Source organism: Pseudorasbora parva, chromosome 16 (genome assembly GCF_024679245.1).
Source record: "Pseudorasbora parva isolate DD20220531a chromosome 16, ASM2467924v1, whole genome shotgun sequence".
Lineage (NCBI taxonomy): Eukaryota > Metazoa > Chordata > Actinopteri > Cypriniformes > Gobionidae > Pseudorasbora > Pseudorasbora parva.
Window position 1 is genome coordinate 16,223,495 of NC_090187.1, and position 17,604 is coordinate 16,241,098.

At 39.6% G+C, this 17,604-nt stretch overlaps 1 protein-coding gene across 1 annotated transcript; it reads right to left on the reverse strand.

Annotated features, from left to right (window-relative positions):
- Positions 1–11,081: 11,081 nt before the first annotated feature.
- On the reverse strand, positions 11,082–15,223 carry LOC137043216 (extracellular calcium-sensing receptor-like). The gene is made up of 6 exons (XM_067419404.1): positions 15,003–15,223; positions 14,393–14,684; positions 12,674–13,501; positions 12,325–12,552; positions 12,066–12,189; positions 11,082–11,989 (listed from the first exon to the last, which is right to left on the reverse strand). Exons 1-6 carry the CDS (start codon positions 15,221–15,223, stop codon positions 11,082–11,084), a joined length of 2,601 nt encoding a protein of 866 aa, XP_067275505.1.
- Positions 15,224–17,604: the final 2,381 nt, after the last annotated feature.

Below are 17,604 nucleotides of genomic sequence, written 5' to 3' on the forward strand. Positions count from 1 at the left end.
CAGTCCATAACTTTTTTTGTGTTCCTAATGTACAAAATGTAAATAATGAGAGTACATTATGAATCCATTTTCCAAACTGTGTTTTTGTCTCATCCTGAATTAATACGGTACACCTATAGTAAGTGTTTATATTGGGACTATTTTAGACTGGCTCAGGTTGGAACCTCTGCAGAGTAGCACAGTCCCTGCGTTACTCGCCATAGACATAAACAGAGAAGTAGTTCCAACTACAATGTTCTTCCGCATTGCAGATCTGTTTATTAACCACTAAAGCCCCAAAAGTTGCAGAGTGCAGCTTTAATTATTTCAAAGACAAAACTTAATTTTGAAGGCAGAAACATTCCATGAATAATTAATGGTGATTGGTGAAATTACAAAAATTGGTATTATTTGAATGAATGGCAGTGGTTTGATTGCTGGCTCTTCTGCAATATCTTCTGCTGCAACAGTGGTTTCTTCTGTGTCATTAATGTGAACGGCTGGAGTGGCATTTCCAACCTGCAGACAACATAGCAAAGTTTATTTTGATACATGACATGCTGTTACGAACTGCTCTGAGACAGAAGGTTGAAGATCCAAACGCAGTATTTATTAAAGGGTAATCCAAAGTCGTAGTCCATAAAACAGGCAAAAGGTCATACGCAGGTAGGCAGTTCAATCAGGCAAACAAAACAAGGGACAGAGGCAAAAGGGTAATCCGAGACAGGCAATAAATCCAAAGAACCAAGAAACATGAGAACAGAAATGCAGTTGACACTAAACAAGACTTTGCAAAGAATGACAGAGATAACCAGGCTTATATAGGCAAAGGTAATGAGGTGATGAGAGACAGGTGTAAACATTGAGTGCTAATGAGTCCGGGGAAAAGATTATGGTTAATGTAGTTTGTGATGGAGTGACAGTTCGGGGTGGAGTGCCCTCTGGTGGTGATCACGGGCACTCACACTGGTGAATTGTGACATAGCCCCCCCTCAAAGGAGCGGCTTCCAGACGCTCCTAAAATTGTCCAGGAGGGAGGTGGAGCGGAGGCGGACACGGGGCAGGATGGAGGGCCAGGCCCATGTAGTGGAAGAGAGCCTGGAGATTCAGGCAGAGCAGGAGGCCAGAATGGAGCTGCCCCGGCAGATGACCAGGGTGGCGCAGGTGACTGGAGCGGAGCCGGCGGTCTTGAAGACCCCCACGGCGGAGCAGACGACCACCACAACAGAGCAGACGATCTTGAAGACTCCCACGGCGGAGCAGACGACCACCACAGCAGCGCAGGTGAGGTTGAAGACTCCCACGGCAGCACAGATGATCACCACAGCAGCGCAGGTGAGGTTGAAGACCCCCACGGCGGCGCAGATGACCCCCACAGCAGCGCAGGTGAGGTTGAAGACCTCACGAGGCTCTGGAAGGTCTGCTGAGACGACACGAGGCTCTGGAAGGTCTGCTGAGACGACACGAGGCTCTGGAAGGTCTGCTGAGACGACACGAGACTCTGGAAGGTCTGCTGTCTTGTCCAAAGACACAGGCTCAGCGGCCATCTTGTCAGAATACACCTGCTCTGCGGTCATCGTGTCCCATGACACCGGTTCGACGGCCATCTTGTTGAAAGACACAGGCTCGGTGGCCATCTTGTCCGGGGACACAGGCTTAGCGGCCATCTTGTCCAAAGACACAGTTTCGGCTGCCATTTTGTCAGAGGACACTGGCTCGGCGGCCATCTTGCCCGAGGACACAGGTTCGGCGGCCATCTTGCCCGAGGACACAGGTTCGGCAGATGCAGTGGAAATGTCACGATCGTCCTCCATGACACCCACTGTGAAAGCAGAGCCGCTTATCTGAAGGGCATAATCAAGAAACTCACTCAGGGACCCTCGAGGACCATCACGGACGAGTTTGCTTTGTAACTGTTTGTTGAGTCCATAGCAAAAAAAGTCAATCAACATAAAGTCGGGGAGGTTGGTGAAGTTTGCAATGTTCAGAAAGTCTATGATGTGGTCCTCGAGTGAGTGAGTTCCCTGGCACAGACAGACGAAACATACCGCTGAATCCATGGTGGCGAAGTCTTCTGTTACGAACTGCTCTGAGACAGAAAGTTGAAGATCCAAACGCAGTATTTATTAAAGGGTAGTCCAAAGTTGTAGTCCATAAAACAGGCAAAAGGTCATACACAGGTAGGCAGTTCAATCAGGCAAATAAAACAAGGGACAGAGGCAAAAGGGTAATTCGAGACAGGCAATAAATCCAAAGAACCAAGAAACATGAGACCATAGAAACGCTCAGAAATGCAGTTGACACTAAACAAGACTTTGCAAATAATGACAGAGATAACCAGGCTTATATAGGCAGAGGTAATGAGGTGATGAGAGACAGGTGTAAACATTGAGTGCTAATGAGTCCGGGGAAAAGATTATGGGTAATGTAGTTTGTGATGGAGTGACAGTCCGGCGTGGAGTGCCCTCTGTTGGTGATCATGGGCACTCACACTGGTGAATTGTGACACATGCATAGTACTGTCATCAAATTTGGCTATACAGGTCTTTGTAAAACTTTGAAAGGCTTATTCAAAGTTTTAAACTTTAGTTTCAACACTTATCCATCAAAGTTCTAAAACAATATTTAATTACAAGTTTTCAGTTGTTATTTTCTATGCCTTTTTCAAACATTTATACATGAAAAACAATAATAGTAAAACAATTACTGAAATACTGCATTGCATCCTTAGTTGGGTTCTCTTAGGGGTACTATTACATTATTGGAAATTTTGCAATCATCTCTATAAATAGGCAATGGTGCAGAATACCATGAACAGGGCAAAACAATTTCTCTTTCCATTTTAAGTTGGTATACTAAATTACTTGAGAGTACTTACTTGACTCTAGCCTAAAAGTCGAATGGGCGTGCTTAAATTTGTGTCAAAATAAAAAGGAACTGATCCAAAATAATATCTTGAGGAAAAATAAAATTGTAAAACTACCATTTACTAATATTTACAACATAAACTGTCCTAGAGTGTTTTAAACACTCTGTATTGCAAGAAAATATACAAGTTGAAGTCCACAAATAGGATCCTTGCATAGGTCCCAGGTATCCTGCAACATCTCGACAGACCTGGGACCTATGCAAGGATCCTATTTGTGGACTTCAGTTCGGCCTTTAATACCATCATGCCTGATCTCCTCACAGCCAAACTGACCCAGCTCTCCATACCATCCTCAATCTGTCAATGGATCTCTAGCTTCCTGACAGACCGGCAGCAGCGAGTGAGACTGGGTAAACTCACATCCAGCACTCTTACCATCAGCACTGGTGCCCCCCAGGGGTGCGTTCTCTCCCCACTGCTCTTCTCCCTGTACACCAATGACTGCACTTCTAAAGACTCCTCTGTCAAGCTTCTGAAATTTGCAGATGACACCACTGTCATCGGCCTTATCCAGAACGGTGACGAGTCTGCTTACAGACTGGAGGTTGAACAGCTGGCTGTCTGGTGCAGTTATAACAACCTTGAGCTGAATGCGCTCAAAACGGTGGAGATGATAGTGGACTTCAGGAGGAACATCCCAGCACTCCCCCCACTCACCATCATGAACAGCACTGTGGACGCAGTGGAGTCATTCAGGTTCCTGGGAACTACCATCTCTCAGGACCTGAAGTGGGACAATCACATTGACTCCAATGTGAAAAAGGCTCAGCAGAGACTGTACTTCCTTCGTCAGCTGAGGAAGTTCAACCTGCCACAGGACCTAATGATTCAGTTCTACTCAGCTGTCATTGAGTCGGTTATATGCACCTCCATCACTGTCTGGTTTGGTTCAGCTACCAAATCAGACATCAGGAGACTGCAACGTACCATCCGGACTGCAGAGAGGATTATTGGTGCCAAACTGCCAACCCTCCAGGACCTGTACTCTTCCAGAGTGAGGAAGAGAGCGGGTAAAATCATCACAGACTCCACTCACCCCGGACACCTCTTGTTTGAACTGTTACCGTCAGGACGGCGACTCCGATCACTGGCCACTAGAACATCTAGGCATAGGAACAGTTTCTTCCCACAGGCCATATCCCTCTTGAACAGTTAACCCCCCCCCCCCCCCCCCCCCAAGGCAAATGCCTGTAAGTGCAATTATTCCCACTTTTTAGTGCAATATCTCCTAAACTCAGGGGATTACTTATATTACTTATATTATTTATTATTTATATTTATTCTCTCCACCCAAATACTGTAAATGCTCATAATCTACGTCTTCTGACTAAACGTAACCATGACCTTGTACTGTTCATATTTTTCTTCATATTTTTATTCTTAGAATTTTTTATTACCGTGTTGTATTGTATTGTTTATGTGCACTGGAAGCTTCAGCACCAAAAAAAAATTCTTTCAAACTTGTGTGTGAAAGCACACTTGGCAATAAAGCTCTTTCTGATTTCTGATTCTGATTCTGATTCTGAAGTTGCCATCTGTTACTTCAAATGAATTTTCTGCATGGAGGGGATGGTAATCCCGAAGAGCTTTGATGTCTACTGCTTCAACAAAATGTGTAGGCTGAACTCCGTATGCAAAAAAAAAATGCCGCTCAAACCCAACTGTGTCCCACCTCTGAATAATAAGCTTGACCACTGTGTTAATAGCTTTGATGGTTCGTACAAGCCCAAACTCAGGCTCACCATCTTGGCTATAGGACATAGAGACTGTCATTCCAGGTCTATATTCAGTACCTCTGACCTTAACCCAGGCTGGCAAAAACACTTCAGTGTGAGGTGGAACACCTTCAAGACCACTTTGAATATCTCTGAAACCATCCAAAGTTGCAAGAAAAGCACAATGACCTGGTCCAACTTCAGTGTTTTGTACAAACACAGAACCTGAGAGGAACGTGTAGCACTGCATCATTTGGTGCCGAAATGCCATGGTCTTGCATATGTTCTTAAAGTTGCAAGTGATTCGGCTAATACGCTTGAAAAATCCATGTTTTGCTTCAAAACACATTGCCCAAAAGTGAACCAGTGGTCCCAGTTTCATGGTAGTGTACCATGAAGTGATGCTTGGGGCGTAGGTGGAGATGTGGGTACAGCTCTAAATAGAGGCTATGATGCTCTTCGATAATGTAGGCTAGAAAGATTGTAACTCCTGGTGTAATAGATGGAGAAAAGATGAGCTCCATACACTGTAAAAGCAGGAGCAGCAGATTCCAGTACTGGTTGCAGCTTGGAATAAGATCACCAATCATTAACGGTAGCAGTCTTAACAAGCACCACATCTGGGATTGATGGCACACACCCCCATCAAGTTTACGTAGATAACTTCTGATAGGGGTAGGTTGATTGCGCTTATCGCAAAAGCCGTAATCAAAGCTAGTTATTCTGTAGTTCAGAGTATCTAGGGAGAGATGGTTTTCCTCAATTAGAGAATATATAATTAGCTTAACCTCAACTGATCCTACTCCTTCCAAAATGTCATGCATAATGTCAGGGGCAACATTATCAGTCACATGAAAGAAGTGCAAGTCGTTTAATACACTTTCCTCTCTCACACCTGACCCTGAAGGATTATTTTCACAGAGATCAGCATGGTAATTGTCTGTATCACGAAGTAGAGACTGATCCTCACTTGTCTGTGCCTGTAACACATCTCGGTGTGCCCAGCACCACCGGCATACATAGTTGACTGAAAAGCTCTGTGTATAGCCAAGAATGGCATTCAAGCCCAAATTGTCTCCACACACCTGATCAACTCCAAACTTTACTGTGCCTTGGAAATGAGGCGTATCTATGGAGATGTCTTCCAGTTCTAGCAACTTCAGCTCATCAATGATGGGATTCAGGACTGCACTAAGACTATGAGTCTTAGCATCATCGGTTTTATTCACTGCCAGCAGAAAATGTGAATTCAAACTTGATAACAACTCTGGACGCAAGCTTTTGATAGTGAAGTAAAGGAAGCCACGTTTGTGCACAACAGTTTTGGATCCTAAAGGATTTACTGTCTCACAGTCATCATTGTATAAAACCAAGGGAATGGTGAACTCTTTAGAAAAAAGCGCATGTTCATGCCAAATCTCCCCATCACAAAAATCCTCTAGGACATCTGTATTATCCCTTTGCTGCCACTGGAGTGCTGTCTGGAGTACATTCAAGTATTTTTGTCAAAAGAGGCCTGAGTGGCACTCTTTGAAAAGTATCCTGGACCGCAACCTGTCTAACTACGCCTGTGACTGAGCCCCTTTGTGACATATATGACACACCAGGAAACACTTCTTCAATTGGCTCAATGTAGTTTCCCGACTGAGTGAAGTATGCCATTTGTTTTACATGAGACTCAAGGCCTTTAAATGGTTCAGAGGCAATATTAAATTCTTCTCTCAGGACTTTTACCTCTGGAAAATCTTCCTGGCCTAATCTTTGAAAAATCAACATCGTTTTGTTTTGTAGATCTGTCACAATGTCGTGAATCAAAGACGAAGTTTCCTGAACCACATAATTGACAGAACTAAAGGTCTGAGTTGATCTGGACCTCAAACAGGCCAGGAATGTAGCAACCCTGTTCATGACCCCCTCAGGGCCAAGGTCATCCCAATCATCATTTGGAACATCCCCAGTTGGGTGCAAAAGAGCCTGTTCAGCAGTAGTTCTGGGCTGTTCGTTTTCAGGAGCACTAGGCCTATCTTTCTCCCTACAAGGCTCATGTTTCAAAAGATGTCTTTTATACGATCTCAAGTAAAAAAATGTCCTTCTGCACCCATGCTCACAACACTTAAAATGTGTAGATGCTGAGGTAATGTTATGCACTGCCCTCAAATCTGTGAAAAGACTTTTTAAATCACCGTGTACGAGTAATTCACATTTAAAATGTGTACCCCGTGTTTGTTAATGAGCTCTTCGTAGTATTTCAGAAACTTCAGCCGCAGACCTAGCCTGACAAGCCAGACCCACATCAAGATGTTTGGTCTGGAAACTCACCATACACAGGGCTCAATCCGAGGGGCGGGATAAATGGTTGTCTTTCAAACTCCCTCTGCACGCGATAGGATAGCGCTACACCAACCAGAGCAACGAAGGTGAAACAGAGCTTGTTGATAGATTAAACATTCACCGTATCCGGTCGGTTAAACTCCGAACACATCTTCCCTTTTCAAGAATAACTTCATTGCCGTTCTTTGTTCTTTTCTCAGAGAAAAGCTTAACTCCAAGTCTTCCAGAATCGCAGTCAAAGCTGTTTCGAAAGTCCGCCGTCGTTCGCCAGTTTCTTTGTTTACTAGAAGCATGCAAACGCAACTCGGCCGTCGTCATTATGGCCCTGCCCGCTGACTCTATACACGATGTGATTGGCCCATCCAGATTGAGAGGAATACAGCTCAGAAGGGTTTTGAGAGTTCCTAGACGACACTTGCGGGCAGATTAAATTTGCTGCCGCTAGGGTGCGTCTAGATTTCTAGGCTACCGAAGACCAATTTTTGGTATGAGATTTACAATGGCAGCCTCATCAATTTCCTCCTCTGAAAAATCACAAAATAAACACTTTTTTTAGGAAAGGATTGTTTTTACAAAAATACAATTTCTGCCATAATTTACTCACCCTTGCATGGAACAAAATATATGGAAAAGAGCAATCTTGATATTCTGCTAAATTATAAGGTATACAGCGACCAGAATTGTCAAGCTGCTCCAGGCAGAATTAAAAAATGGCATTCCTGTATTATTAGAAGTAAATCAAGGTGCTAAATATGACTAGTGTAACACAAATGGGAGTTTGTTTAAAACATTTAGTTTCTCTGAGTCCAAATAACACAAGTGGATGGGCCCCTCAAAATTGACGCATTGTAAACCACACAAAATGAACATGGTGGTAATCTATTTGACCCCAGTTGGTGATTCGATGTCTTCTGAAGCAAAACAATAGGTGTGCATGGGAAAATACAAATATTTAAAGGAAGTGTATGTAAGATTGTGGCCAAAACCTGTACTGCAGTCACTTTCAATTGACTGTAGAGCGGTGTATCCCCTCTCCCCCTCCCTGACTCAAAGTTGCCAGATAGGCTGCAGGAACATTTGTAGCTGAAGCTGTGGTAACTAGTGCAGATCTGGCAACCCGGATACCGAAACACTTCTGTGTTTCTGTGACTTTGTGATTGGTCGATAGGTGGAGGGTGGAGCTTCAGGCCAAAACACAACATGTCAACTAGGGCTGAAACAATTCATTGAGTAACTCGAGTTACTCAAATTCAAAAAATCCTTGAGGCAAAATCATCTGCCTCGATGCTACTTTTAGTCCATTTAACGACACACGGATGTTGCAGAAAGACATTTTTGTGTAAGGACTCGGAATATGAGCTGATTGCGGTTATATCCAGTGGGGTCAGGTGGGTAAACATCCCAAAAAATGCGGGTGGATGAGAGAAATTATTAATGTGTTGATTTTAATAAAGACGCGGAACTCTCATATCACGATAAAACGCAATGAGTGTGTGTCGTTCTTTAACTTTTGTTTTCAGCTCATATCGAGGTCAAAGACCGCAATGCGAGAAAGTGAGATCGGAATCAGCACTGGTGATCATTTAGTTTCGCTATTTTTAAATGAAGACGACTGTGTGTTAGGGTAATGCGAGTCAATATCAGATTCTGAGGTAAAAAAAAAATGTGTTTAACGCATTAGGCTACTTTAGTGTAAGCTTAAGCTGCCGCAAAAAACAAACAAACAAAAATACACCAACAATTATGCTAAATAAAATGATTAATAATGAAAAATTATATGAACTCACCTTCAAATATCTGCAACCAGTGGCTTGCCCCTTTGTCCTTTCAAAATGACAGTTTGGGAGCGAATTTAAATATCTTCAAGGCACGTGAAACAACCAACCACTGGGTAGAAACAACTAGCGCTGGGTAGAAACAACCAAATGTTGCGACCCAGCAGATTTAACCCAGCATCTGAAAATTTGAAACTACCCAATAGTGTTTAAAATGTGATCAAAATAAACCAACGACAATTGCCCAACATTCTCAACCCAGCATTTTGGGTTAAAAAACAACCCAGCATTATTTAGAGTGTTAACGTGCGTTAATACATTTAGTGCCGTTAAAATGAATTTGCGTTAATGCGTTATTAACGCGTTAACTTTGACAGCCCTATAACAAATATTAGGATGCTAAATATGATGCATAAGTTATTAACATTTTAAAATTTCACATTTAAAGAAATCTAGTGTTTGATCATATCTAAATATTTATTAAAATGCAAGACTTTTTTTGAGCAACTAGATTAGATACATGTATACTTATTAAAGAGCTATAAGGCACCTACTAGGTAATGGCATTACAAATTAACATTATTATTTTTTAGCCACAAAATTACTCTAATTTACCTATTTGAATTGGAATTCTCTATTTTAACCTTAAATACTACACAAATTGTAATATAAATAATAAAAATATTAGAAGAAATATATTTTAAGTGGTCATTACTTGACAATAATTATTCCACAAATAGTATTTAGTACCAAAACTCTTCAAAATATTCAATAAATATTATTAAACTAAAATGTAGAACACTTATTTAATTGAAAAATAGTAACGGTGTATGGTCACATTTGACCATCAATGAGTATTAGTGTGACCAATTAGTAAGGAATACCTGAGGGCTAAATACAAGAATAAAGTTAATGTTAACAATGTTGCATCTCTATCACTCTCCATAATAAAACAATCCTGTAAATATGGCTGACTTAATAGTCAATGTACAAGCTGTACTGTTTACTAAAACTTGCTGCAAACATTTGTATAGTGAAACTGTTGTGTATCCTTTTAAGCCATTCAAATACATTGGCACAGCACTAGAAGTATTGACCGCTTATGAGCCACGTCACTGTGCGCCGCCGGGAGATGAGAGCATGTTGCAACCTGCTTTTCAACGCCTCTGGCTTGAACATTAATGCCAAAACGCTATTTATTTTTTTTGAAATTTCGCATTAAAACTTAATAATAATAATAATAAAAAATCTAGAGGCCTAGCTTTGTTTAATATCAAAAGCAGGTTTGGCAATTTGGCGTGAGATGAAGTTGGGCAGCGTGACACAAAACGAAAGCGTGTGACACGCCAAATGTGTGAGAGAATTTGCAACCCTGCATTGATCCAATATTACTTAGCATTGAAATTTCAACCTCAACCAAAATGATAATTCTGATGTAATTTCAACATTGACTCAATGTCACAATGCTATCTGGGATTAAACCTGTGCTGCCATCACTTCATTGGCTACCCGCTCATTTCAGAGTTGATTTTAAGGTTTTAGTATTTGTATTTAAATCCATTCATGGTCTTGCGCATTCTTATATTTCAGAACTTATACATTCATATTCCCCAGTGAGAACGCTCAGATCTTCCACCCAGATGATATTAAATATTCCAAAATCCAGACTTAAATCTAAAGGTGACAGAGCTTTCTCAGTTCATGGTCCTAAGCTCTGGAATTCCCTACCGGTGTCTATTAGACTTTCCCCTACTCTTTCTACATTTTAAATCTTCTCTCAAAACATATTTTTGTCTCAGGCATATGTTTAATTTGATACTTATATTTAAGTTTTAAATATTGTTTTATATTGTATGATGTTCTTGTCTTAATTGTATTACTTTTGTTTTGTTTCTTTTGATATTTTATTATTAGTGCTTAAATTGTATTGCATGAGGGTTTTTTGTTTGGTATATTGTGCAGCACTTTGGTCAGCATTTATGCTGTTTTATAGGGCTATATAAATAAACTTGACCTTGACTTGATCGTACACCAGAGATCAGCCAAGACAAGGCCCTAGGCAACTAGCAAATTATCATGTAAAAATGTCTAAAAAGCTCTGACAAACTGTATTTACTTCTTATTCTTTATTTCCTTAAACAATTTCACAAACATAAACATGTAAAGGAGGTAAATCTGGAAAGTAAAATTCATGACAAATAAATTAATAAACAGTGCTACCTCAGTACAAACATATGGATGATGATGATGATGATGATGATATGATTACAAAGTTAAATCTCAAAATTATGAAGTTGTGTCAAATGTGCATTCACAATTTTAAACCATAATGTAAAACTATTCACATTTACTTTATTTAGATTCTCTTCCCATTATGGCATTTTTAGTGTTTCTCTCTGGATGTAAAATAATGATGTAGCACTTTGGGGCAAATATGGATACCAGTAAACCAAAACTAGAAGCTAAAATGGCAAATATCTCCACAGCCACTGCATATTTCCCTGGTGAGCTGACATATGCTGGAACAAATGCAATCCACACAGCACAGAAGATCAGCATGCTAAAAGTTATGAACTTCGCTTCATTAAAATTATCTGGAAGATTTCTTGCCAGGAAGGCTAGCAAGAAACTTACTGCTGCCAACATGCCAATGTATCCCAGCAGCATAGAAAAACCAGCCACTGAGCCAATAGCACATTCATAGACTATTTTAGAACGGATATACTGGTTATTTTTATGGGGTGTTGGAGAGGCAGTTGAGAGCCAGACTGCACATATTACAACCTGGAGGGCTGTTAGGACCAGAACTGTGCATCTTTGTTGAACTGCTCCAAACCATTTCATTGCTCCTTTGCCCTCTGGTCGAGATGCTTTGAACACAGCTATTACCACCACAGTCTTGACCAGGATGCTGGAGATGCATAGGACAAAGCTTATGCCAAACACAGCATGTCTTAACTGACAAGTCCACAGCTGAGGCCGGCCAATGAAAAGCAGCACACACAAGAAACACATTTTCAATGACAACAGCAGCAGGAAGCTAAGCTCTGAATTGTTGGCGCGTACTATGGGAGTGTTTCGGTGAAGAGAGAAAATGACCATCACAAGAGCACAGAAGCAGGTGCCAATCAGAGACGCAGTGGTCAGAGAGATGCCTAAAGGATCATCATAGGACAGAAACTCAACTTCTTTGGGCACACACTGATCCTTATCTGGATTGGACCAGAACTCATCTGGACACACTGTGCACTCAATAGCATCTGTAAATAAGAATAAGAGAGTTGCAAACTAAAGAGGAAATTATATTCAGATTTTTACTAACAATAATCTACTGACCTGTTGTATTAGAAATCTCTCCATCTCTGCATGGCAGGCAGTCAAAACAGCAGACAGGAAGACCCTTCCTCCGGGCTTGCCTCGTGCCTGGAGGGCAACTCTCACTGCACACAGACCTTGGAGGCTGAAAGAGTTATTATCGGCTATTTTCAGCCTTTCCATTTATTTATTGATTTGTTTTAGCATAGCTTTGACTAGCATTCAAAATTTTTGCATATAGGCAAAAAAAAAGATGACATTAACATGCAATGTTTATTACTTTTTTTGTCTCAAAGTTCCAATATATTGCATCCTCATCTAATGTAAGCACCACCTCTGTTGCTGCCCCTTTATCTACTACACCAACAGTGTAAATCCTTATTGATCCATCAGAGCTCGGCTGCCAGTTTAGCACATCATAGATAGGCAGAGCATCTCCATTCTTGTCGAATGACACATGATCCCCAAAGCCCGTGGTGAAGTTCACTTTCTGTAGGTAGTGAACCAGCTGTACAGTTTGTAGACAGAGAGTGTATTGCATTAATATACAGCATTTATTTCGATTTTCCATCTCAGGTTTTTTTTTTTATACTCCTGAAGAGAATTTGCAATATACCTGTATTTCTTACCTGCCAGGGTTTCAGGTTGATTATGTCACCACATCTGTTCCCATCGAATGGACCGCTCCCCTCCTCACACTGCATCAAGTCATGAAGTGCATGTGCAAGGGCATAAACTGCCTTATAGACATTATAACCTGCTCTCAAACCTGAAACATCAGTGTATGCTGTGTTTGTGGTGCTCAGATCCTCCTGTCCTGTACATACCCTTTTCACTTGCTCTCCATCTATCACTCTTCCCCCATTTCCAAAACTACACCTGAACATGTTTTCCCAGAAAATCCTCACTATATTATTTCTTTCATCATTGTTAGGACGGAGACGTAGCAGAAAATCATGAAGCCCCTTAATTTCTCCACGCCTTATAGCAATGCCTAGTGTGCCCCCCAGGAAGGGCAGGAAACGTGGAGTATGGTATACAGGTGAGGTTGCCCAAGCTTCACTCGCAATCCACTGTCTGTCTGTTATGTTCTGCAACACCACCTCATCCATCAAAGGTATCAGAAAGGATGCAGTGGGAAAAACAACCACCACTCTAGCTGTAGAGGCCTGGATCACTCTAGTTATACGTTGAATGTCTCTGTGGTTGTTATCATTTGGAAGGATTTCAGAAAAAGCAACACAATGTCCAAACAACTGCATTTCCTGCTGGAAGGACTGAGCAGCATTGATGCCATAGTCATCATCACTGTAGACAAGACCAACCCAGGTCCATCCAAAATGCCTCAAGATCTGAACCATAGCCTGTACCTGGAAGGCATCACTAGGGATAGTTCTGAAGAAAGAGGGGTACTTTTTCCTGTCACTCAAACAGGAGCAGGTGGCGTAGTGACTAACCTAATTAGTCAAGGAAAATGGAGAGAGAGGAGACAGAGTGAAGTAGGGCTGGACAATATAAACCTTATATTTTTTTTTTTTTTTTTTTGGCTTAATGGTAATGCACTTTATGCTTTTAAAGCAGATGTTAAATTTACTAAACAAAATTGAAAATAAATAAAAACAAAAGGAAAACACATTTACTCATCTGAGCTTATTAATAATATTAGCTCACATTTTATTACCTCATTACAATACTGATCATAAATAATACTGACACATTCAACATATGGCATATTTAATGCCAAAAAACTAATATTTTAACAAAAAGTTGGTATATTTTTAGTCAGAATTATTGTCCTCCTTTTCTAATGGGCTCTGTCTGTTTGGCATGCATCAGCACTCATTCACTGAAGTAAATATGCAATATTACTCTTGACAGCAAAAATGGATATATTTGCATGACCTCCTAACATTTACAGATGGAGAATATATGTAGGCTATCAATCAGAGCATCTGACAGGGAAAGATGCTTAAACTGTACCAGTAATTAAATCTTACCAGTTATTCTGAAGCCTGTTCAAAATTAATAACATATCGATAAATGGTTGTGGTGTGGCAAGCAGCGGGGTGAGGGACCGCGAGAGCGGGCCGGTGATTAACGTTCACGAGTGCCAGCTGCTTGCCACACCACAATGGTATTACCTCATTTCATATAATTTATCATACAAACTCCACATACATAATTAACAGTGTTTGTATTATTAAAAAAAAAAAAAAAGTTCCCGACACAAATGAGAAAAAAGTTCTGTAAAAAATAAACTGAGGACATATTGTTAACAATACAAAATGTAACCAAAGGTGCAAAAATATACACAGTGTATTTTTTTTCCTTTTTTCACTCCATCTTACTAGTGGTACTTGGAACAGCCCCAGAATACTGGAAATTGCAATGGAAGGAGTAGAACTTGGATCCCCCACAATCCCAATCACTGGAGGAGGGCCAGTGCAGTTTAGGTTTGAGAATGACTCCTCTGTCCCACTAGCCAGGGATATGGCAGCCCGGAACGCTATTCCCAGTCTCACACAGTTGTCATAAAGATGATAACCAAGAGTGATGTTAGGCAGCAGGTTTGGATTATTATTTATCTCATTCACTGCAAAAGCCATTGTCTGTGCCTGCTGGAAGATTTCCATACTAAATCTGAAAGAAAAAAAACAAGATTAATTATGACATGAAGTGATATTAAAGAGATTAATAATTAAAAGATTAAGTAAAAGCATCAATGCAAAGAAAATTAATCTGGGCACAAGCATCACTCATGGAGCCCTCCTGTTGTGCATGCTGGGTAAATTTACAATGGTTTAAATTATTGTCAATTATTTTGACAAAGCAGAATCACTGCTGTCAAAACATCATGTAAACAAGATAGCTGAGGTAGAAAAGGGCAACGAGAACTTAACATTCACATAATTTAGTGTATTTTAGGTAGGTAGGTAGTCATTCTGTCCCAAGACTCACTTTTCACAATATGGCGATTCTGGCTCATTTCTGAAGCTCAGTTCTGGGAACACTGTAAAAAAGTGAACATGAAACAGGCCTCCAAGTATAACATCTCCATCCTGGTACATTCCATTTAATTTGAAGCGTCCCTGGAGCTGACAGGTGCCTGATCTGAGGATTGAAGCTGCAGAGATAAAGTTAAAGAACAGGTAAAGAGTAATATACAGAGTGATCCACATATCTCGCTCTCTCTGACCCACTCTACAAATTTATGATGAAGGTTGTATGGGGTGTTGCCTTAAAAGAGCAGATGATGCCAAGTGAGCATCCCCCAAAAAGAAAAAAAGAAAAAAAGGATGGCATCCTCCCAACATAGACAAATGTTTGGATAAATAATAATCGTATGCATGCACAGAGAACTACTGTTAAGATAAACAGTCTAAATGCTTTATATATATATATATATATATATATATATATATATATATATATATATATATATATATATATATATATATGCTGACCAGATGAAAAAAAGGCTTATACTAAGGATCAATTAAGTTTTTTTACTAGTTTTATTTTATGTTCTGTAGATGTCAGTCATGCATTTGACTGTGCCAGAAACATACACTGGTGTTGCCATGGTATAGAGATGCTATCAAGTTCTAATGGATTAATGAATTAACTAAGGTTTGAGGAATGTTATTTATCAACTGTTCCCCTCATTACCCTGTATGGTTACACTCTAAAAACTAATACTATGATTTACTAAATTTTTTTGGTGAAACATTTTTACACTAAAAAAATTGAGTAAATTTTAAAGTAGTGAAATCAATTATAGACACCATATGAACTGAATAAATGTAAGTAAAAAAATTAAGTAGATCTGAGTAACTGCATTTGTTACATTAACAAATTCAATTGACTAGAAAAAATTGGGTAAAAAGCATTTAAAAACCAATATTTATGACTAATATGAACTGTTTTTACTTATGAGTATTACTGACTTGTATAGTATAACTTTAATTTCCTCTAAACCTTTGTAAAATACACAGTCCACACAAACACACTTATACATGACATGGCCTTTATTGTCGACGAGTACAGCAATAACGTTACAGCATATATTACTGTTTTGACATGTAAAGAATAACAGTTATTTTACAACATATAAACTCATGTAACAAACATTTTAGAATTAAAAATTAAACATTTAAAAGTAATTCAAGTGTAATCAACCGGTCTGTTACCCCATTTCCACCTTATCAGCGCTGTTTCTCCAGCCTGAGATGGACTGGTGGACTTTGAACTCGAGACCGGTTTCATTCGTAGCTGAAAGATGCTGCGAGGCGCCAGACTCCATAACCTGACAATAAACAAACAGTGCCCAGTTTTAATAAGATTTTATCATCCAAATTCATTATATTCATTATCTTTACGAATAAAGTTGTGTGTTTTGAGCAACACAGCAGGCGTTTCAAAGACCAACGCCACACGTTAACTTAAGGTGACTCACACTGCGTCCCTAGATGTTGTTTTGAATTAAACAAAATGCCTTTTAGCACAGTAATGATTATATAGATAAAACAAAACATACAAACCTGAATTTCACAGAGGAAATGCCCCAATTCTGCGACGCTGAGAAGAAGAAACTGCTCTGGTGACTGAGGAGAATTCAAATATCCGCACTCACTCAACCGTCGAGCTGTAGTCGCGTCAGAGGGTGGGGGAGGGGTGCATAGTTTTAATCGAGTAAATTTACTCAATTTCTTCAGTGTGTGTTAAACATTAATAATCTTGATTTTAATTAAGTAATATTTGTGGTTCTTGAAACAGATCGGTTTAATTCTCCATTCTCAAATATTTTGAAATAAATTTCACAAATGTATTAAGTATATTTAAAATAAATAATTGGTTATTTGAATACTAAATTATTTTAGTGAAAAAAACTTAAATATAACTATAAATTTTAGACAAAATTAACTGTTGGATTTTTAGTCAATTATTTTGGTATGTTTAACTAAAACCATCAAGTAAATGATATTGAGAGATTTTATTAAGTTAATAAAGTTAATTATTACTGTGATATTTACTAAGCCACTGAATTATTTTTTAGAGTGTAGTTTTAGAGTGGAGTTAGGATCGGATATTGTTGGATGTCAGTTGTTGAGTATCCAAAGTTCGTCAGAATTGTAGAGACTTGGTGGTGTGTCTGATTAAAACACTGGAAAAAGTTCTTGTCATTAGTCTTTAGTTTATTATGTTCATGATGCTTAAATCTTGAATTCCTTAAACAACCCAAAGCACATGGGGATACTGGGAGCAAGTGCACATGACGGATGTTAATAGGACAGGATTATCAGGATGGAATAAACAGGAGGGATAGGATGAATGTGATGGTCTTTAGTCACTACAAACCATACAAAAAGATGATCAGACTCATACAACCAATTCATAAATAAACAATATATATATATTCAATCCAAATAATTATTAAACCCAATTAATAGAAACAAATTCAAATCATACAATTGTCAAACAAACTTACATAACGCATCCTAAGGAAAGGACTCAAAGGACATGGTTGGGTGTCCTTTCAAACACCCACACCTCACCAACG